Raw genomic sequence first — 23,532 nt, 5'->3', positions numbered from 1 at the left:
CACCCCCACCCCACCCCCACCCCCTCTATTTCTCATAGGGCACACACTACATGACATGTGGGACTCTTTCTTAAACAGCCAACCCCCCTTGAAAATCACTCATCATGGATTTCTCCAAAGCCCCTATACACAACATATTTGTGCTAATCACCATTTTTTGTAGTGGCAATCCTTTTGTGTACGAGACCCTATTGCCTCTTGGAAGCCATTTTTTGGTGGGTCACAAATTTTGGGATCAAATCAGAATTTGTTCTTATTCTTATTTGCTTATCATGGTTGATTTAGGTACATAAATAAACAAATTGAAAAAGGGTGTAAAATAATAATAGCATTTTTTTTTTATAATTTTTATGTTAATGAGAATAATGATAGTTCTAAATCATGGCACCGACTTAAGTGAGCATAATTATTCAGGCACTCAATTGTACAACATGGGGGTCAAAAAGTTAAGCAGAGGTTCAATATAAACTTACAAGAATGATAAAGAGAGGGAGAAGAAAATCTTGGAATGAGGATTCTCATTTCTCCCCTTGAGTTCCTTCCTAATGCCTCGTCTTGTCTTCATTCAGGTCACGGGATATCAAACAACTTCGTTTGCTACAATATCACATCAATTCTTCTCTTGTGAATCCAAGTTTACAACTTTATGTCAAGTTTGCTCCCCGTGAATTCCCTTTGTAAATAAATTTACGAGGTAGAATGTTTGAACAAAAGTTTTAGGTCAAAATAGCCCTTATGATAAAAAAAAAATATAATTTTTCGATACCTTTTAAATTTTTATTTTGTTTATTATTTTAATTAGGTTGAAATCACATTTTCAAAATACGGGTTTTTAATTTAAACTAAAACTACATTGTAAAAATATCATTTCATCATTTGCATTAAAGTCACATTCTTCAGTTCAAATGATATAAGACTTCAATGCAAAATATGAAGCCATATTTTCAGAATGCAGTTTCAATGTAAATTTTATTAGTTGAAAAAATAATATAAAATAATCAAATATATCACCCACCTAGACATAAGAGGATTGGTATGAACATACGTTTAAGAGGATTGGTATTGACTCAAAATTCTTGAACCAAACCGTGGATCAAGACTTGACGCCTTCCCTCATTGTAAAAAAGTGGGTTCATATCACCAACAATTATTATAAGAAAAAACCATTACCTCTTTGTGCTAGAAAAGGGGGAAAATGGAAAATTTGACTCTGACCAAACTTATAGCTTGATATGGAGAAAATTCTAAGGTGTGAAATTGGTTATCATCCAACTCAAAATTCAATCCACCATGTTGAATAAATATATAAAGAAATATTATTAGACTAAAATTAGGTAAAAAAAAACTGAGGGTCTTTCTCCATTTTCCTTCCCAGAGTGTGTAGTGCCCCAAAATAATGACCTCTTCAATCTTCTTAGGTCTCTCTGGACATGAGGATTAGGAGGTCAAACCTTGGGCATAAAGTTAATACTGTAAACTAGGAAAAGGCATTGGAAACCCTGATTTGTCCCTGTTAGTGGGGGAAAGTGGATGTTTCTTATCACTGTGGAATCTAAGCCATAAGGGTAGTACAAAACAGCAGTGCCTGACCAGTGCATGTCCCTGCCGCTGCCGCACCCAGATATGGAATATCACAGGACCAATGGGCTCATTTCAGCCTCTCTTTACCTTCAACTGCCGTGACATCCAGTATCCTCTGTTGTTCTCCTGTCCGCCTGTTATTTTGGGTTTAGTCCAGTCAGGCCAATACATTTGACTGCAGAAAAAGTTGCCCCCCACAGAGCTTGACTTTGACCTCTCATCAGGCCGCATAAAAACACACCCCTCCCCACTGACCCATTCCACAATGCAACAGTTTCGAAAGTCCGTGAATGGGTAAAGCCACAGAATTCAAAGTGAATTCCACACACCCTACACTAAACCCTGATATAATCATTGTTGGTGGGTTTCGTTCAATAAAGGAGAAAAAAAATGGAAAAATTTGAGTGGGTTTAGGGTCTTCTAGATTAGGAAGGTGAAGTCAGGGATATTAATATATTATCATCAAACTGAAAAACAAAAAGAAAAGTGGTAAAAGTAATGTCCCAATCCCACAGCCGAAAATGTTGTCCCAGTCCTAGTGCTTTTTTCCCTTTTTATATGACAAGAAACAACAAATATCAACCCTGAAGAATACGGCAACAATAAAAATGTTGGGGTGTAGCGTGCAGAGGGAGACCTTAAGACTCGGTCGGAACAGAATTTTCAGGTATTTTTTCCTATGACTACGCATGATAGAAGACTTTTAAGCAACTTTATTAAAGTGGAGACAATCGGGAAAAAGAGGGAAAAAAAAATAAAATTGAAAGCATACACGCTGAGACGCAACATTCAGAGCTGCATACGATTCTAATTTCTAAGCCTATTGTCGAAAAGTCTACTGCAAAGCTGTAACCCATGACAAGAAAGACCACAATAGTAATGATGCAAAGATCCAAAAGAAGCAACTCGGTGTGTCTTAAGTCCTAACCTTTGTAAGGACTTCCACTTCTGCTTTGAAGTCATGACCCCATTTCCTTAGAATCTGTTTCGCGCTTTTAAAAAGCATTTAAAATTTGTTTTTGAAAACTAAATAAGGGTTTTTGAAAAACAAGAAATGGTAAAATTTAAAAAACACTTTTAAAAAATTTAATTAATTATTCTACAATAGGGTCATTTGTGGATTGTCCAAGAACTTGCTTACTGTTATAACCAATTCTATGACCAGTAGACTCTAATACCATTCTTGTTAGTCTTTTTGAAGTTTCAGAACCCACCTAGATTGCCGGCAGAATCATTTTTTTTCCCCAGGGTACGGCATGTGTAAACAAACAGCAAAGTCCCAATAGTAACAACATACACAAGAAAAGCAATTATCTTACTACTAATCATACCTGCAAAGGAGTTTTCTTGATTTCCAAGTGACCCTCCACCCAGCTTTTCTTCATTCATCCAAAAGGTCAAAAAAAAGCTCAATCTTCGTATTGGAAAACTCAATTACATGCTGGCGTGGCAGAATTCCCTTAGGCAGTGAAACTACTAGCATATGTGCTGTTCAATACATAAGAACAAGAGGGTAAATAGAAATTGCAAGTTGGTAAATACCATTTAGAAAGTTATATGCCTACATATAACTACAAGGGTATCACCTCAAAGAATTGAACACATATAAGAACAAAGCACATGGCTGACAGATGCAAAATAGTTCTCATGAATGTTGGTACCATTGGGCATCCATTAAAGATGATGAAAAACATCATCTTGCATGCATAGAAGTGGTAACTTAATGAGATGGTCACAACTGGAAATAGAAAACAAGAGCATTAGCCATGTATTCTATGATGGTTAAAAGGTTTTTACACTTGTTCCAGTAATATAAAATCTAGCTTACTTGTGCCATACAAGGAATTAAAGAATACTATGTACAATACAACTGAAATTTGGTAGAAATACGGTCATTATATCATGCAAATCAAGCACCATGTAGGGTAAAACATAAGCAAATTCGATCAGATGGCAGAACAGTTAGCCCACCATGTTCAGTGAGGACAACCTAAATGCCAGTTCTCTCATGTAGCTGAAAAGTAGACCTAGGAGCCCATTTGAGAGTGACTTTCAAAGGGGTTGAAAATGCTTCATTTCTTATAAAAATAAGATGTTTTGCAAATTTTTGAAAATCACTTTTAAAATCCAAAGAATCACTTTAAGTGATTCTGGATGATCACTTGGTAGATACCAAAAATCATTTATATATATAATACATTACCAGAAACACTATCAAAACACTTTTTTTTAGTTTATATCCAAACACTAAGCGATTCTATTTAAAAGCGTTTTTAATAGAAGTGCAACCGGCAAAAGTAACTACTAATGAAAGTATTTTAACCAGAATCACTTCCAAGATCTATGTTTGCTTCCCTTGTTCCCACCAGTACAATAAAACTTCAGTCATCATTTTGCAGATTATTCCTTCTTTTTTTGTTTTCAGAACGATATTGAGAGTATCAGCAGTGTACCCAAATCAAAGTCAGTTTTGCTAATTTTACACACGCACAGTTTAAGGCTTGTAGGCTATGGTACACAGACCACATCAAAAATTTGATGCATAGTTGAATCTCACAACCATAAAACATTAATTTTGGTGAAATCAACATAAAATTCATAAACAGTATTTTAGAAGCAAGTCTGAACTTGGGTAGGAAACAGTATAAATCAAACAGGTATATCGTATGTAAAGGTGTAATTCTGACTTATATTTACTAAAACCAAAATTATGCATATGCATAAGACATCAGAGGCACTCAAGATCCATAAGACAAAGCATATAATGATGCAAATTGCAAGGCATTCTACTATCTCCAAACCAAAAGGCACGCTAACAAGGATTATCAATTCATGAAACACATTTGAATTCCTTCATTTTGATTTAGTTTACATATGAAGTCATAACAATCATTTACTACCCTAACAGCTGAAGAAATCATCCACACAGAATATAACTGATATATAATCAACCATCGCTTTCATACAACAATAATTATGAACAATCCTAATGACATGTCATTGATCTCAGAAGAACCTCAACACAAGGAAAAAGTAAAAAGAAACTCAAGCATAGTCACACAAAGATGTAGAAGTGATGACAACCAATTCTCTAGTGACCAATCATCTCAATTACTACTAACTCATGCCTATGTAAGAATAAAACTACAATTTTTACAAAACAACTACTTCAGCAACAGTTTAAAAGGTTCTTTTCCATCTCTAACATGTAACTCAAGAGCATGTAACAAAGTTTCATTATGGGAATTGTTACAAGTTTTTATACTCTTGGCAAGTCTAGGTGCTTTAGAAGTTTGTCACAGCAGGTAATAAAAGGACCTAAGCATTATAAATGACTGATTTAGCAATTGATATGAGAGTCTAGACTTTCTGTAAGCAGTAAACTTGATATGTACTCGTGGGGACAGCCTAGCGTGCCCAAGCAACCGGAACAAGCATACTGTTGGCTATGGATTAGCTAAAGTAAAAAATATGTGTCTAATTGTAATCTATGCTTGTCAATGTCAGGAAACCCACTCTCAAACAGAAGTTTGCTTCACTTGAACAAGTAGGAATCATGAAGATAGTAGAAACACCGAACCAAACAGGAGAGCTGCAACAATAAAGAATTCTTGGTTCATGATTTAACAATTTCCAACTGAATTTAGACAAAGATACATTAATTCAATTCGGAATCTATACAAGTTTTTAGGTTAAGTCATCAACAAATTATAATAATGCTAGTAGTAGCAGCAGTAGTAGTAATTATAAAACACATGTAATAATAATAACTAAAAAAACATGCCACATGAGTTGCAGACATGTCTTCCAAGAATAATAATTGAAAGATACTAGCATGGACTCGTACTAATGACCTTTACTCAATTAAGCATTCTACCATGGACTCATCCTAATGACCTTCAGCCAATTAAGCTCGTAACAAGCTCATGGTAGGGAAAACATTACAGCCTCTTTTACCAGCCACTAAATATGAAAAAATTGAACCGATACAATAGAAGAATAAATTACACAGAGCAACACAAAAGAACCTTAAAATTACGGTTGAAGTTTGAACCATGGTGACTCTGCAAATACCCTGTTAAACAGTGGCCACAACACCGTAACAATACTTAAGTTTCATTGCGTCTTTGGGTCTGTCCTCTCAGCAACACAGGGTGATATCCATTAGCCATACCATTTGTGAAGGAAAAGTTAGTACCAACTTCAAAAGCAACCTAAGCGAAAAAGAGATGGTTTTGGTTTGACAACAAACTGGTATAGTTAAGACAAAGACTCAAGTATCCACTCTTCAAGCTTGTAATTTTTCTCCGGGGCTTCTATTACATGTTGTTCTAATCTCATTCCTCTCCATAATCCCCTGCCATTGAGCATAAGACTTGCTTTAGCTACTCCCATTCTGGATAGTTTTAACTCTTTCCTTGCAGCAACCAAACATACTAAAATGATGCTATGTTTTCCAATTATGCCTCCGCAAATCATGTTATGCAATAAAATAGCCAATATGCCTCCACAAATCTTGTTATGCAACAAAACTATGCGCATGGTTTCAATTCCCAACACCACTCTGACACTTTAATAAGCTCAAACCTCTATTCTTTTTGACATATCAAATAGCCAAAGACAATACATACTCCAACCAATCATGCCTTTGTTGAAACCAACATCATACAAAGTGTCTTATAATAATAATACAAGAAAACAAAATCAAAGTTCTCAAATTCTATCCTAATCAATGGGGTGCCTGCTGGATTTTCTCGAATTCAAAGGGGCTGCGGCAAGGAGACCCTCTCTCTCCTTATCTCTTTGTCTTAGGTATGAAAGTGCTTAGCACCCTTCTTAGAAGGGCTGGTGAGGGGGGCTTTTTATCTGGCTGCAGGCTTCGGGGGAGAGGGGGAGGGGAGTTGACTGTCTCCCACCTTCTTTTTGCTGATGATACAATCATTTTCTGCGAAGCTAGAAAAGCGCAATTAACCAATCTAAGCTGGATTTTGGCGTGGTTCGAGGCGGCTTCCGGTCTAAGAATTAATCTTGCTAAGAGTGTTCTAATTCCTGTTGAGGAAGTGGATGAGTTGGAGGAGTTGGCGGTAGAGCTAGGGTGCAGATTGGGGGCTTTACCCACTGTTTACTTGGGGCTGCCCCTTGGAGCCCACCATAAAGCCTCTTCAACTTGGGATGGGGTGGAAGAGAGAATGAGGAGAAGACTAGCCCAGTGGAAAAGACAATACATCTCCAAGGGTGGGAGAATCACTCTCATCAAGAGCACTTTGGCCAGCATACCCATCTACCTCCTATCCCTTATTCGCATTCCTAAGTCTGTTGCAAAAAGGCTTGAAAAACTTCAAAGAGACTTCCTTTGGGGGGGGGGGGGGGGGGGGAAGCTTGGAGGGGAAAGCTCACTTAATTAACTAGGAGGTGGTGTGCAGCCTAAAGGAGGAGGGTGGTCTAGGCATCCGAAAGATTGACTTGCTGAACAAAGCCTTGTTGGGTAAATGGATCTGGAGATATGCCTATGAGAAGGACAATCTTTGGAAAAGGGTGATCGGGGTGAAATACGGCCAAGAAGGGTGTGGGTGGAGGACTAAGGAAGCTTGTGGGTCTTTTGGAGTGGGAGTTTGGAAGGAGATCATGAAGGAGGCTAATTGGTGCTGGGAGAGCATAGAGTTTAAGGTGGGGAAGGGGACTAGAGTAATGTTCTGGACTGATAAGTGGTGTGGTAATGCGGCGTTGTCCCAAATTTTCCCCCAACAGTTCACCTTGGCGGTTCACAAGAATGCAACGATCAATGAAGTGTGGAACTCAAGCCTTGGTCAAGGAGGTTGGAATCTCAGATTTGCTAGAGATTTCAATGATTGGGAGCTGGATCAGATAAGAGATATACTCAACTTGCTGAGGGACTTCAAGACTTCTCCAGAGGAGGATTCAGTGAGCTGGAAAAGAGGGGAGGGGGGTCATGGCGCTTTTGGGGTTAAGGGTGCTTATAATATGCTGATTGGCTCCACAATTTGCGTCTTCCCGAATAGATGCATTTGGATGGATAAGGTCCCAACAAAAGTTTCTTTTTTTGCTTGGGAAGCCACGTGGGGGAAGATCCTCACTTTGGATAGGCTTCAAAGAAGGGGATGGCAGCTCCCTAACCGATGTTTTTTGTGTGGCTGTGAAGAGGAAAATGTCAATCACATTCTTTTTACATTGTATAGTGGTTAAGACTCTTTGGGAGATTGTCCTCGCCATTTTTGGGGTTCAATGGGTGTTCCCTGAGTCTGTTAAAGAGGTGTTATTTAGTTGGAGGGGCTCTTTTGTGGGGAAAAAAAGGAAAAAGATTTGGAATTCCATTCCGTTGTGTATATTTTGAACGGTTTGGAAGGAAAGGAATAGATTAGCTTTTAGGGGGGGTCGTTAGCTATACAGAAACTCAAAAATTCTTTTATTTGTAATCTGTGGAGTTGGGCTAGGGTGTACATCGGAGATGAGTCCTCTTCACTCTTAGGCTTTTTGGAATGGCTCGCGACCACTTAAGGGTTGGTGAGGTTGCTCGCTTTCTTTTTGTTTCTCGTCTTAGACTTCTGTGTATACCCCTGTATACTTCGTGGCTTTTTGGCCCTTTTTATATATCGTTGTTTATCTATCAAAAAAAAAGTTATCAAACTTTGTTTATTTTATTATAAACAAATTCCACTAAACGGGTTAGAAATTCTACAGCCATCTTCACCAAAAATGCAAAACTAAAACCAAACAAAATTACCTAAAGGATAAGATCAAACTTCTCATCGCTAATGAAAAGAAAATAAAAGATTAGGCAAATTTCACCTTTGAGGACATCACAATGCAATCATAAAACAGCCACTAAACTTCAATAAATCAAATTGCCACCAGAACTTTAATAAAATAGAAGTGTATATATAAGAAGGAAGCGCCAACTGAACGTCCTAAAGTACACAAGAAGCATACATTGATCACCAAAAGACAAAACCAAGAGAAAAGAGGGGTTACAGAAGAAAAAAAAACACTTGCCCTCAACGAGAACTCAATCAATCAATAAACTTTTTTTTTTTTTTGATAAGTCCAATCAATCAATAAACTTGATTAAAGACAAAATATCATCATCTATAAACAACTTAGTCCACAACCACAGATTACAAACAAAAGAGTATTTCAACCTCTGGTTGGAAACCTCCCCATTTTCAAAAGCAATTTTGTTCCTTTCCTTCCAAATTGTGCAAAAGATATGTAAGAGGGCTGCCCTCCAAGCCTTTTTTAAGTTTTTTGCCCACAAAAAACATGCCAACTTAAAAGGGTCTCTCTACCCATGGATGAGAGAACCCAAGTCATGCCAAAAATACTAAAAAGCAACCACCATAGAACCCTTGTCTTTACACCGTGAACAAGGATGTGGTCAATGGATTCTTCTTTGTTATGGCAAAGGAAACATTTGTTTGCCAAAGACCATCCCATCCTCTAAACCTAATCCAAAGTTAAAGTTTTTTCCCACGTGGCATCCCAAACAAAGAATCCCACCTTAGGCGACACCCAAGAGTTCCAAATGACGCTCATTAGGGAGGAGATTGAACTCTTGGCTCTAAAGCAAAATAAAGGACTTTGACTAAAAACTTTCAGCTCTCTAACTCTATCCAAAATAGAGTGTCTTCCTCATCCCTATACACCCTCCTCTCTTAAAGTCTCATAAAAAAAAACCCGTTCCACACTTTCCACTTCCCAATCATTGAAAGACCTAGAGAAGCAAGGAGTCCAACCAACCTCTTCAACTAATGAATTCCAAACATTTGTCATTCATGCCTCTTTTGAAATGGCTAAGGCAAATAAAGAATAGAACGTAACACACAATGTTCATCTCTACACCACTTGTCCTTCCAAACCCTCACCCTTCGTCCATTACCCACTAAGAAAGAAATTTCACTACTCAAAAGATTCCAATCCTTTTAAATGGTTTTCCATAACCCAACACCATACTCATCTCTCACTTCACAAAAGCGCCACCCCCCTTCTTCTTGCCCATACTTCCCATTGATAACTTGCTTCTAAAGGGCTTTCCTTCCATAAGCGAAACGTCTAACTCCATTTGCAAAGAAGAGCTTTGTTGAGCGTTGATAGACACCTAACACCTAAACAACCCTTCCTTTTTATCTAAACAAACAATCACCCACCCTCCTAATTATGGTTCCGAATGAGAGCCCCACCTCCCCAAAGAAAATGCCTTCAAATCTACTCTAACCTAAATCTGATCAACCTTGGCGTACAAAACAAAGACATAAAGTATATAAACATACTACAATACAGGAATATAATTGTACAAATTCCTGCAAATTTGTAATCCTAATATGGTTAAATACCTTTAGCCACTAAAGATGCAACCCAACTCTGCCAAAACTTGAATATCAAAAATTAATTATGATAAAACTTGTCCTCTAGTGTAATAAATCAAAATTCTTAACTCCACAACTTGATTATATGCCTCACTTGAAATCTATCCAAAAATAAAAATAAAAATTATATGCCTCACTTGAACATGTTTCATGGCAATTCAATCACATCAGCAGTATCACAAAATTGAATTCAAAATATATTAAGGATAATCTTTTCTTTTCTTCTTTTTATTTATTTATTGATAGGCAAACAAAGAATATATTAAGCAGTGCTTGACAAATGAGTGCACCCTATGTACATAGGTGGCATACAAAAAACACCAAGAAAAGAAAAACACAATAACATCTAGACAAGACAGCCATCATAAAGACCTAATTATAAACAATTAAGCTGTACAAAAGACCAACCCAACAGAGATTTAATGCAGATCTCTTATCCAAACCCTTAATCTTCCAACCCAGCAGAAGATTTTTCACTGAATCTAAAAAATGTTCACAGAATCTGGAAACACCCACTTCAGACCAAAGATTGCTAATAACAAATTCGATAGATTTTTTGTCCTACTGCAATCCACAATGGATTAGTATATGATTTTCTCTTATTATGACTGCATGCCTCCAAGGATAACCTCTTGTTTTGACAGCCAAACTAGAATTGAGATATTGCCTTGTTAGACATAGGTTTACAACCTTCTCATAATATAAACCCAAAGTTTATTGCTACTGATTTCACAGACATGACTTTCTTCCAAGCACTGATTTGAAGATTGTACTTCAGGTTAACAGCATTAAAACAAGGAACTCTAAAGTTATAACAGTTCTTGCTCTGCTATACGAAGCATCAGGTACCATGACAAATACAACAAGAGAGAAAATTGATCCCAAGGTCAGCTGGTTCTGTAGCATGACCAATTTGGGATATCAAAACTAGCTTATCAAATATCAGGTAACACCAGTTTATCAAAGAAACGTGATTCTTAATTTCTACAATATCGAGTAGGTGTGTTACTCAAAATGTACCACTCGAAAATGTTTGATGGTTTTTGTTGCTTTTATTGATCACTAATATAATTAATAATTTTATTATTAGAGACAGATATAATAAGGAAACCAACCTTTCCCAGCTAGTTTACAAGGGGAATTCCAAATGCATTTATTGAGGACCTTTTCTAAGACTCGCAGAAAAATGGTGAATGCAATACAACCAGATGACAAAGGCAATATAACCGGATGTAAAATGCATACGGTATTATGTGTGATCTCATATGTCGGGTTACAATGACTAAATCTGAATTCCGAATATTTGTGATCCAGAGGATTTTACAGAAAGAATGACATTCATTGTTGATCCTTGGTTTGTTGAAACAACATCAACCATATTGAACAGTTCATGTACTCTCACTAAACTTAGCAGAGTTCATCTGCAGCTTCTTTTCTCTTCTCTAATTTTGCATGCTTATAATTGCTGAATCTGAGTCAAATGTCCTCAAATCTTTGATAAATTTTGAGTGATGATTCTGAGCCAAACTGATGTTACAATAGTGTGGGCTAGTCTGAAAAACATGAGGTACCTTAACCACGAAAGAACTCAAATTAGAATACCATCTCAATCAATCAAAACCAGAAAAAATATTACCAGTGATTGGACCTTTACAATGTCATCATGACCTCTTAAAATTGCCCAAAAAGACTACTAATTTTGATAAGTAAGCAAAAGGAAAAGTATATTAATGAAAAGGCCCATACACCAAGGTACAAAAAAAGAGACCACTAATATGATATGAGACCTCTTGGGCATTAAAACCCCAAAAATTGTTCAGAGCTAACTAAGTTCCCAGTGGGATTAGACAATTGCAAAACCTTCATAATTTAAGCATTGTGATTGCCCGGGAAGAAAGATTTTCGTGTGAGAGTTTTGAGGGATAAAACTTAGAGTAAGCATCATCGTAGAAAGAAGTGAGTGAAAAATCAATGGAAGCAAACCAAGCAACCTTGAAAGAAGAGCAAACTTGCAATTCTTAATGTTCCATTATGAAACACTGCTGACCATTGTTTGCCAGGAAATGCAGAAGCTAAAATCGAAGGCATGCAGCTACAATAGAAAAAAGAAACCCGACAAAAGTGGAAACAGTGGTTTCATGTTTCAAAGTTTTCAACCGAAAAATCGCTCAATTTTGGTTGAAAACTAAAAATAGTATTCATCAGAAGATGTGAAAATCCTCCATCATGTTTATAGTGAACTCTTTGTTGGAGGTTGCCCACATATCTCCTAGTAGGTAATTTTTTTAATTGCCATTTTGCTGTTAAATAAAGTGAGGAGTCAACCCAGAACCTCCCCTAATCCCATGCCAAACCCTCAAAATTTGAGTCAAGCCCAAATGAACAGTGAGGTATCATGTTTCGAGAGGAGAGTAGAGAAAAGCAAGAGGCAAGCACAAGAGTGGTTAGGACAGAATAACAACAAAGCATTGAAGGAAATTATGGCCCTGTAACCTATTTCTGGGGTCTTATGGATAAAAGGGAACTAAGTTAACAAATCATAGTTAATTAGCGCCACATGTCTAGCTACTAGACCTATTTGGCAGAAAATGCAGTAACAAAATACAGGTCTCACTAAGTAGTCCCCTCTCCATCTTAATCCAATGGAAACGGATTCAATAGTGTTTTGATAATCCAGCCTGTAAAAAATTGTGTTTTGATAATCCTCCCTTGACAAGCCGTTGATTTTGAATCTTTGATTGACAAACCAAGATTCCTATATCATCTCATATACTCAATATAAACACAAGCCAAGCCCACCCCTAGTATTCACTAAAAATAGTGTTTCTCGGGTCATGCTCCCAACTTGGACACACATGAAAGATCTAGGCACATTTGAGGGCAATTTTCAGAACATTTTTGGCTAAGTGAGAACATGTTTAAATGATCTTTCTTCCCTTCTTGAAATGATTAAAAGACACATATGGGAAGGCATCCACTTGATAGGAGGAATATTGGCTGGTACAATCAATGAGTGAAGGTAAGGAAGTGAAATCTCATTGTCCACCTTCACATATTAAGTGGCCCCATCTTCATTCACCCATGATACGAGTACTACCATTGAATCATAACATGGGTAGGAGTGAATACATATTGCCTCTAAAGCATCAAAATAGTAAAAACAATGCCTTGACATAGTAGATGAATTATACAATTATCCCCTTGTAAATTTGACAGCCATAAAAGAGACACTCACTTGCAAGTGCCACCTAAAATATCTGATAGGAACAGTGGAAATGTACATCTAAAGTGACTGTATGGACAAGGATTCATAGCTGCCCAATAGAGTACCTGAAGCAGTGATTACTGGTATCTGTGGTGGTAGAAGTATAATAGGAAAGGTGTGCTAATGAAATAACTTCCTTGTGTCGCTAATCTTGTGTCTCATAGTTGTCAAGTGGTGTATAATTGTAGATTCAAGTATTAGCAACTGGATCTCAATAACAGGAAACTTTCCCATAATAAGGTTCTGTTTATACAGTGAAATACATTGTAAAACCAAGAATTTAGCAACTTTTTTAGTATGAATAACTAAATTACGGCATGATAATTTGATAGGGTTGAGTCAACCACTGGTGTGGAGGGAAAAATAAAACAGATCAGTCCAATTGGATGATCAGACTTTACAGCACTTCTTGATGTGGATGTTATAGGTGTCATTCCAAATTGTTCCACCTACCACTCAAATTAGCTAAGGTGATAAACTTGATTTAGCCATGTCAAGAACTCGGATTAGTTATGTGAAGAACTCAGATAAGTTATCTAAACAGAACATAGATTAGTTCAGTAGAAAATGTGGCAGTTGGTATACCATGTAGTAACCGATTTAGTCGGATAGAAAACGTGACAGCAGTTTTAGTTGGATAGAAAACATGGCAGTTAACATACCACATAGTAATGGTTGAAATTGATTCAATGAGTACAAATAAAAAGGAAGAGGGAAGAAGAAGATAAGGGAACCTTTCTTTATCCATCTTGGTTTTGAGGTGAGTTTTCGTATACTATAACTCTAGTTATAAAGAAGGGTTTTCCATTATTTTTTTCTGTTGGAAATCAAGCCAGCATCCTCTGTTTACTTCCCTAATTAGTGTAATGTACAACCTTTATTATAATTGATTTAGGAGTAATTCTAGCAAGGTAGTTTATTCACTTTCCATGTAAGAGTAGTTTATTCACTTTCCATGTAAGAGTAGTTTATTTACTTTCCATGTAAGAGTAGTTTATTTAATTCCCATGTAAGAGTTTATTCACTTTTCATGTAAGGGAAATTCCATTCCGGAATTGTCTCATATCCATAGGCTATTTATTTATGCTTTCATTCATTGTAAAGGAAGGTATCACAGAATGAATTGAGGTGTTCCTCCATATTTTGTCTTCAAATTCCTTCATATTTTTCTTCAAATTCTTCATGGTATCAGAGCAGGTTTAATCCTGTCTCATCGTCTTCATCTTTAGTCAGTTTTTTTACTCAATTCTATTCTTCTAATTTATGCCTAAATACGGTCCAGCCTTTGGAATGGCTACCAACTCATCATCCTCTACTTCTGATATCATCATCTCATCGTCTTCATCCTCTCATCAGATGGAAACCTCTCATCTTCCAATCACAGCCCATAAACTGAATGGGCAAAATTATTTGCAATGGTCTCAGTCCATATTAATGTTTATACGGGGAAAGGAGAAAGATGACTACATCACCGGAGCTTCGGCGGCACCAGAAACCACAGCATCAACCTACAAAAAGTGGATAGCAGAAAATAATATGGTCATGTCCTGGCTAGTCAACTCTATGACCGCTGACATTGGTGAAAATTTTCTGTCATTTGATACTGCCAAAGAAATCTGGGACACTGCAAAAGAAACTTTCTCAGACAAGGAAAACACATCTGAAATCATCCAGATTGAAGGCATCCTCCATGATTTGCGTCAAGGAAACCTTACGATAACTGAATATTTCAATACTCTTACTCGTCTATGGCGTCAACTTGATACGTTTGAGGTTCATAACTGGAATTGTGTTACAGATGGTTTTTTGTATAAAAAGATTGTCGAAGGGAAACGTGTGTTTAAATTTTTGTTAGGTTTGAACAAAAATCTTGATGAAATTAGAGGAAGAATCATGGGAGTAAAACCCCTACCTAGCCTCAGAGAGGCATTCTCTGAAGTCCGTCGCAAAGAAAGTCGGAAAAATCTCATGATGGGATCCCATCAACAACTGAATATGGCAGAAAGCTCGGCTCTTAAGACTCAATTCGCTCCTTTTGACAACCGTCAAAAAATTAAAGGAGGTAGACCTTGGTGTGATCATTGCAGAAAGCCGGGACACTCAAGAGAAACTTGCTGGAAGATTCATGGAAAGCCAGTAGATTGGAAGCCACGTCAACCACTTGAGAAAGAAGGACGAGGCAATCATGTGGCTACCGATGAACAATCGCCACAACCTGAAGCTAGCCCTTTTAATAAGAAGCAAATGGAGATGCTTCAGAAACTACTGTCTCCTCTTTTGTCAGTACAGTCACAAACTGGCTCATCTTCCAACCAGGTCATTGGTTCCGGAACCTTGGCTCACAAAGGTAATTTTTTGAGTGCCTTCACTGTTGGTAAGAAACGTAAAAAACCTTGGATAGTGGACTCAGGAGCATCTGATCATATGACGGGAGATGCGACAATTTTTGATACATATAGCTCATGTCCAAATAATTTAACAGTCCGAATAGCAAATGGTTCACTATCAAAGGTTGACGGAACAGGTTCAGTTGTGCTATCAAGGGATCTTACTCTCAACTCTGTTCTCCTTGTTCCTAACTTGGACTGTAATCTATTGTCAATTAGTAAACTCACTAAGGAAAAGAGGTGTATTACTAATTTTTCCTCCACTCACTGTGAATTTCAGGATTTGGATTCGGGGAAGACGATTGGCAATGCTGAGGAATGCTCTGGACTCTACATCCTTAAGGAGCGCCACGATCCACAAGAACAACCTCAAATGACAGTTGGTAGTAATTCTTTTTCGGTTTCATGTCAAAATAACGATAGTGCAATTAGGTTGTGGCACTATCGCTTAGGTCATCCAAATGTTATGTATCTCAAGCATTTATTTCCTTCATTATTTAATAAAAATCCACAATCCTTTGAGTGTGAAATCTGTCAATTATCAAAGCAAGTCCGGTCTCATTTTCCCATTCAACCCTATAAAGAGTCTAGTCCATTCTCAATGATTCATAGCGATATCTGGGGTCCGTCGAGAATAAAAAATGTAACTGGTACTAGGTGGTTTGTCTCATTCATAGATGATCACACTAGATTAACTTGGGTATTCCTCATGAAAGAAAAATCTGAAACGAGTCAAATTTTCAAAAATTTTAAAAATATGATTCAGACCCAATTCCAGTCAAAAATACAAATTCTAAAGTCTGATAATGCTAGGGATTATTTCAACTCCATTCTAGGAGAATTTCTAGCACAAGAAGGGATAGTTCACTTAAGTTCATGTGTTGATACCCCACAACAAAACGGAATCGCTGAAAGGAAAAATAGGCATTTGTTAGAGGTGGCTAGATCACTAATGTTCTCCATGAATGTTCCAAAATTATTCTGGGGGCAAGTTGTCCTTACGGCAGCCTACCTCATCAATAGGATGCCGTCTAGGGTACTAAAATTCCAAACACCTTGTCAAACTCTCCTAAAATCCTTTCCGACTACTCGTCTCATCTCCACCGTCCCACCCAAAATTTTCGGGTGCTCTGTCTTTGTTCATATCAATCAACAACATAGAAGTAAACTTGATCCTAGGTCACTCAAGTGCATCTTTCTTGGGTATTCTTCAAATCAAAAAGGGTATAAGTGTTACTCTCCGGTCACAAGAAAATTCTACAATTCAATGGATGTCACCTTTTTTGAAACTCAGCCTTACTATCCCAAAAACGATATTCAGGGGGAGAATTCAACTCAGGAATATCAATTTTGGGATCTTGAGTCATTCAGTGAGTCACCCATCACCACTGAAAATCACATTCCTCCAGAGTCATTTAATCAACTCGAGTCCATTGTTGACTTGTGGGATAAGGAGCACATCCAAGAGGAAACGGAGGAAAGAGCACTTTCTCAACAAACCCATGAGGCAGAACCGGGTCCTAATCCAAGCAAACTTCCAGGTAACAACGCTCCTGATGGTACTGTTGATTCCGAGTTAGAAAATGATATTCTTAATATGCCCATAGCTTGGAGGAAAGGAGTTTTTTTTTTTTGATAAGTAAACAAGATATGTATTAGAAAAGGCTAAACGCCACAAAGCATACAGGGAGTATACAAGTCGGCTAAAGCCTCAAAAAAGAAAAAGGACCAGACAGAAACTACCTCCCCTTAAGTGGAAGCTATCCACTCCAAAAAACCTATGAGGGAGAAAGACTCCTCACCTAGATACACTTTGGCCCAATTCCACAAGTTACAGACAAAAGAATACTTTAATTTCTGAATATTCAACTCACCCCCCCTAAAAGCTAACCTATTCCTCTCCTTCCAAACCGTCCAAAAAATACATAACGGAATGGATTTCCAAATCTTTTTCCTTTTCTTCCCTACAAATGAGCCCCTCCTGGAGATTAAAGTCTCCTTTACAGTTTCTGGGAGGACCCACTTAACATCTATCAACCCAAAAATAATATCCCAAAGGGCTCTAGTCATTATACAATGTAAAAGAATATGATTTACATTCTCTTCTTCACAACCACACAGAAAGCAGCAATTCGGGAGATGCACCCCTCTTAACTGGAGTCTATCCAGAGTAAGCACCTTCCCCCACGTAGCCTCCCAAGCAAAAAAACAGACTTTAGTTGGCACCCTATCCACCCATATCCTCCTTGCGGGAAATACTGTGACATTAGGCTTGTCCAACTGCCTGTAAGCTTCTTTGATTTTGAAAATGCCATTTCTTCCCTGCCTCCACACAACTGAATCATCCTCCAAGGAGGGCCTGTAGCCCCTCAAAGTATGAAGCAGCTCTCCAACCATATCCATCTCCCAATCATTGAAGTCCCTCACAAAAACAAGCTTCCAATCCCCTTGGCCCGAATCCTGATCCCACATCTCCTCAATCGTAGCATCCCTATGCACGGCAAGGACAAAGAGTTGATTGAAACTTTGGGACAACGGAATGTCAGTGCACCATCTATCTTTCCAAAATTTGATTTTGGAGGAAAGGAGTTAGATCATGTACTCAGCATCCCATTGGAAATTTTATTTCTTATGATAAGCTATCACCTACGTTTCGTGCATTCACTTCTAGCATCACAGAGATACAAGTTCCTTAGAATATTCAGGAAGCTTTCAAGTATCCTAAGTGGAAGGCGGCAGTCGATGAGGAAGTTCGGGCGCTGGAAAAGAATGGTACGTGGGAAATTACTGACCTCCCAAGAGGTAAGAAACCAGTTGGGTGTAAGTGGATTTTCACAGTAAAGTACAAGGCAGATGGTAATGTGGACAGGTATAAGGCTCGGTTGGTCGCCAAAGGATTCACCCAATCCTATGGCATTGACTATCAAGAAACTTTTGCTCCAGTTGCCAAGCTCAATACTGTTCGTGTACTTTTATCCTTGGCAGCTAATCTCGATTGGTCGCTTCACCAACTTGATGTGAAGAATGCATTCCTCAATGGTGACTTAGAGGAAGAAGTTTACATGGACATTCCTGCTGGACTTGAGACGACATCAAATTTCAACAAGGTTTGCAGACTCCGAAAATCCTTGTATGGTCTCAAACAATCTCCCAGGGCCTGGTTTGAACGGTTCACTAAGGTAGTGAAAGGGTACGGATTCGTTCAATGTCAATCCGATCACACATTATTTGTGAAACACTTCCCAGAAGGGAAACTGGCAATTATCATTGTATATGTGGACGACATAATTTTGACAGGTGATCATGAAGAGAAAATTGACTTACTTAAAAAATTACTGACAAAGGAATTTGAGATCAAGGATCTTGGAAACCTCAAGTACTTTCTCGGAATGGAGATTGCTAGGTCAAAGAAAGGTATAGCAATCTCACAACGCAAATACGTTCTGGACTTATTGAATGAAACAGGAATGCTAGGATGCAAGCCGGCAGAAACACCTATGGATACAACTGTCAAACTGGAAGAAAGTGATGGAAGTGCGCCAGTTGATAAAGGAAGATATCAACGTCTTGTGGGGAAACTCATCTATCTTTCTCATACAAGGCCAGACATCGGCTTCTCCGTTAGTGTGGTAAGTCAATTCATGAATAATCCAACCGAAAAACACATGACTGCTGTGATCAGAATATTGAGATACCTCAAGATGACACCGGGAAAGGGCCTCTTCTTTCAAAGAACAACAAAGAAAGAGATTGAAATTTTTTCAGATGCAGATTGGGCAGGTTCAGTGACTGATCGGAGATCAACTTCAGGCTATTGTTCATTTGTCTGGGGGAACTTGGTTACATGGCGAAGCAAGAAACAGTCAGTGGTAGCCCGTAGCAGTGCTGAGGCAGAATTTCGTGCTATGGCACAAGGTATCTGCGAGGGAATCTGGTTGAACAGGCTGTTAGAAGAATTACGGGTTCCATTGAAGCATCCCATGGTGTTATACTGCGACAATCAAGCTGCCATCAGTATCGCTAAGAATCCGGTTCATCATGATCGAACTAAGCACGTGGAGATAGATCGACACTTTATCAAGGAAAAGATTGAAGAAGGAGTTTTCAAAGTCAGCTACACTCCGACAAACTGTCAAACGGCTGACATTCTCACAAAAGCTCTTGCTCGAGTTAACTTCGAAGATCTGACAGAAAAACTTGGAATGATCAACATCTACAACGCGGCTTGAGGGGGAGTGTTGGAAATCAAGCCAGCATCCTCTGTTTACTTCCCTAATTAGTGTAATGTACAACCTTTATTATAATTGATTTAGGAGTAATTCTAGCAAGGTAGTTTATTCACTTTCCATGTAAGAGTAGTTTATTTACTTTCCATGTAAGAGTAGTTTATTTAATTCCCATGTAAGAGTTTATTCACTTTCCATGTAAGGGAAATTCCATTCCGGAATTGTCTCATATCCGTAGGCTATTTATTTATGCTTTCATTCATTGTAAAGGAAGGTATCACAGAATGAATTGAGGTGTTCCTCCATATTTTGTCTTCAAATTCCTTCATATTTTTCTTCAAATTCTTCATTTTCTCTTACAATTTGGTGCCATCTATCAAAAAGATAAAAAAAAGTCATCTCCCATTAAAGCATCTTATCAACTCTAAAGCTTCTCTTCCATTATGGAATCACTTTCACGTGGATATATACTTTTCAATTGTAGTGAGCACTATCTCACTTCATCTTATCAGATAGGGAAGGATCTATCCTTTAATTTCTTTATTTGTCCTTTTTATATCAATTATAATATAGTTTTCTGTTAAAACATAAGAGACATCTTTAATCTCATTATTATAATTTTACTGTTGTAGGGCTTCAAAGTTTGATGGGAAGACTAATCTCTTTCATTCTTTTTATTTTCCTTTGGATCTTATGCTAAAATTGAATATATTAATAATTCAAAAGGTATATTCATAAAGTTCAGTCTAAAAATTAACTGATAAAAGTTCATATAAAAGCTTAGACCAAAAATTGACTAAGAAAGCTCTCAACCATATGGGGACTCTATTGTCAACTACTAGAAGATTAAAGTAGAGTCCCTGCCACCTATCTTACAAGTTGACAAGACTCAAGGGGAGTAGTGTAGATACCATTCCAAATTAGGTTGGGTACTCCGATTAGTTAAGGTGAAGAACTCAGATAAGTTATCTCACCAGCGGCTTGGATTAGTTCAGTAGAAAACGCAGCATGCTGTAACAGTTTTTGAGTTGGATAACAATCGTGGTAATTGATATGGTAATTTCAATAAGTACAATTAAAGGGAAAAGAGAAGAACAGGAGGAGAGAACCTCTCTTTATCTACCTCAATTCTGAGGAGAGTTTTCGTATGCTGTAACTCTTGTTATAAATGTTTCACCACTTCCACTCTTTTATTATTTATCTTATTGTTGGGAGAATTTTTTGTATCCTATAGATGTGTTCAAGTTCCTCTTGCATAAAAGCTTCTAATAAAAGCCATAAACAATTTGAAATTACATAACAGCTATTTTATTCTTATTTTTTCTAAAAACCAAAACTACAACAAAGAAAGAAAAGCTAGATTATTTATTTAATTGACAATTTACTAAAGCACAAATAAATGACATTGTTAATTAACTCCAACACTATATCATTTTCACTTTCTAGAAAACCATTTGATAATGCAAAGAACTAATATGACACTGAAAAGATTAATTATGCTATCACAGTGAAGGGGTTACTGACCTTAATCAGCTCGCATCCTGAACCTTCATCATTATTGCATGAGCTATACAAAGATTGTGCATCACATAAGCACTGAAAGAGAGATGAAATTTAACAATCCCAATAATGACAAACCTAACATATATTTGTCTCCACATTGTTCAACATAAAAACATCCAAATGAAACTCATTTCTTCTCGCAAAGAACATAAGAGCATACAATAAAAGATGATATTGGACATACATTAGGTTCAAGTATCAGTGCCCTCAGCACCTTTCACAGCAAAAGGATCATGAGTGGGACCAACATCCTGCCCAATGTGGCGTTGCACCAGTCGCTGCAAATCAGCCATAACCTTATGCTCACGTTTTGCCTTCTCTTCGTAGTTAAACATTGCCAATGCCCTTTTGTCCTCTGCACTATAAACCTGGTTTTCTTTCCTGATACGAATTGCATTCATCCTCTGGTGCCTGCTGCCGCTCATAACATAACCAAGGCCCTCAAACTTCTGGATCTCCTCTGCTGAAAGACCCACTTCTCCTCTTCGAGGAATACGCTTCCCTTGCTGAACATACTGGGCAATGGCATCACCTTCACCTGGCCTAAGCGCACCACCATAACTAATGTGCCCTTCTGCTCTGGGCAATGGCATTGGACCAACAGTCGGTTCATTATCCAATGCAGGCTTCTTCTGTGATTCAATCATCTCTTTAAATATTAAAGCCTCTGCATTAACTTCATTTATCATTACATCCTCTGCCTTCATTTTGCTTTTTGCATCAACTTCAGAATCTGAACTCTTATCGGAATATGAACTCTCACTATATGTTTCAGACCTGCTCTTTTTCTTGCTCCTTTTAGATTTAGTTGACAAAGCTTGCCCCTGCTTCTGTGACCTTGGCCTATCAGATTCGTCACTTCCACTCACTTCACTATCACTTTCATCTGAATAACTCCTCCTACTCCTCCTTTTCCTCTTGCTACTTTTCCTACTGCTCCCACTTCGTCTACTTCTGCTTCTGCTCGACTTCTTCTTCCTCCGATTATCTTCTTTCTCGTCGTCACTCTCACTTGCATCATCCTCTGAGTCACTATCACTGTAGGATGATTTTTTATTTCTCCTAGAGCTCGAGCTCTTCCCCTTTTTCCTCGATCGTGAATCTTCATAATCATCACTTTCACTGTCATCACCATCCGATTCGCTGTCACTGTAGGATGATTTCCCAGTTCTCCTCCTAGACCTCGAACCCTTTCTCTTTCTCCTAGACCGTGAATCCTCGGATTCAGAGTCAGACTCCGACTCGCTCTCAGATTCACTTCTCTCTGATCGTTCTAACTCGGATTTTGCGCTTCCCTTGATCTCCTTCTTCAAATCATTGTTTTCTCGTTTGTCCTCTTCTACAACATATTTCTCTGTGAACTCCTCCGGTTCCGGTTCGAATTCCTCTTCATTCGCGTTTCTCGGAGGACTCGGCGTAACGTTCCATATACAATTCCTCAACATCCTCCTCAGCTTCTGCCTCTTGAGCCTGCGATACTCTTCAAAACTCAACCCCTTCAATTCCTCATCGGACTCCGACTCCGAGTATCGCCCGTTCTTATAATCGCGGTCTAGAAACGTAGCGGAACGATTCTTGCGGTCTCCAGAGCCAACCCGCCGGGCGTCGGATCTAGGGCTTCGTCTAGGGTTTGGATAATCAGGCGAATCGGACCGACGGCGATGGCGGCGCTCGGAATCGGGATCGTACCTACCATAGTCGGGGCTTCGACGACGGCGGTGGTCGCGGGGTGAGTCGGAATCCGGCGAGTGACCACCGTTCTCTATACGGTGTCGTTTGTCAGGGATCTCAACCGTGGACGAAGGCCTACCCATAGCGGTCTAAACGAAGGAAACGCCGTAAAGGAAAAATAGAAAACTGAAGACACAAATCGTAGGGATATAGAGAGATGTACCGGCGGCCGGAGGTAACCAATCGATTTTTAGCCACTCCTCTCGCACAATTGCAAGGTTTCGATGCCGCCTCTACGTTCTTTGGTAAAGTATGTATACATTCCCAAACATATGAAATACTAACTTCAGTCCAAAATTATCCTTCATTCTCTTCTCCTTCTTATGTCTATTAACTCATTTGTTTTTTTTTTTTAAAAAAAAAAAACCTTCAAGTGACAAGTCAAAAAAACTTTATAT

General features: G+C 38.2%; 2 protein-coding genes across 8 annotated transcripts; one reads left to right on the top strand and one right to left on the bottom strand.

The window, feature by feature from the left end:
- Positions 1 to 1,293: 1,293 nt before the first annotated feature.
- Positions 1,294 to 23,458, bottom strand: LOC100853496 (uncharacterized). 7 transcript variants are annotated; one of them, XR_002030496.2, is made up of 4 exons: positions 21,588 to 23,458; positions 21,365 to 21,436; positions 2,913 to 3,069; positions 1,294 to 1,715 (listed from the first exon to the last, which is right to left on the bottom strand). XR_002030496.2 is itself a non-coding variant. In XM_010653670.3 (2 exons), the coding sequence occupies exon 1, from the start codon at positions 23,215 to 23,217 to the stop codon at positions 21,595 to 21,597; it is 1,623 nt and encodes a 540-aa protein (XP_010651972.1). In that variant the 5' UTR covers positions 23,218 to 23,458; the 3' UTR covers positions 21,329 to 21,436; positions 21,588 to 21,594. The 7 variants fall into 7 exon arrangements, 1 of the variants encoding a protein (XP_010651972.1); XR_002030498.2 differs by having other exon boundaries at positions 1,294 to 3,069; positions 21,365 to 21,407; XR_786139.3 differs by lacking the exons at positions 1,294 to 1,715; positions 2,913 to 3,069 and adding an exon at positions 11,079 to 11,533.
- Positions 15,184 to 16,144, top strand: LOC109122931 (uncharacterized). The gene is made up of 2 exons (XM_019221239.2): positions 15,184 to 15,574; positions 15,895 to 16,144. Exons 1-2 carry the CDS (start codon positions 15,196 to 15,198, stop codon positions 15,927 to 15,929), a joined length of 414 nt encoding a protein of 137 aa, XP_019076784.2. The 5' UTR covers positions 15,184 to 15,195; the 3' UTR covers positions 15,930 to 16,144.
- Positions 23,459 to 23,532: the final 74 nt, after the last annotated feature.

This window comes from Vitis vinifera, chromosome 7, assembly GCF_030704535.1.
Source record: "Vitis vinifera cultivar Pinot Noir 40024 chromosome 7, ASM3070453v1".
NCBI lineage: Eukaryota > Viridiplantae > Streptophyta > Magnoliopsida > Vitales > Vitaceae > Vitis > Vitis vinifera.
The sequence above is the reverse complement of the archived record's forward strand: the minus strand, read 5'-3'. Positions and strand labels throughout refer to the sequence as shown.

What these genes read in the sequence shown, in the direction of transcription:
- LOC109122931 (XM_019221239.2), top strand. Translation starts at nt 15,196, where the DNA reads ATGATGGGATCCCATCAACAACTGAATATGGCAGAAAGCTCGGCTCTT. An exon ending in CGGAACCTTGGCTCACAAAG is followed by an intron (nt 15,575 to 15,894) that starts GTAATTTTTTGA and finishes TGTGAATTTCAG; the next exon opens with GATTTGGATTCGGGGAAGAC.
- LOC100853496 (XM_010653670.3), bottom strand. Translation starts at nt 23,217, where the DNA reads ATGGGTAGGCCTTCGTCCACGGTTGAGATCCCTGACAAACGACACCGT.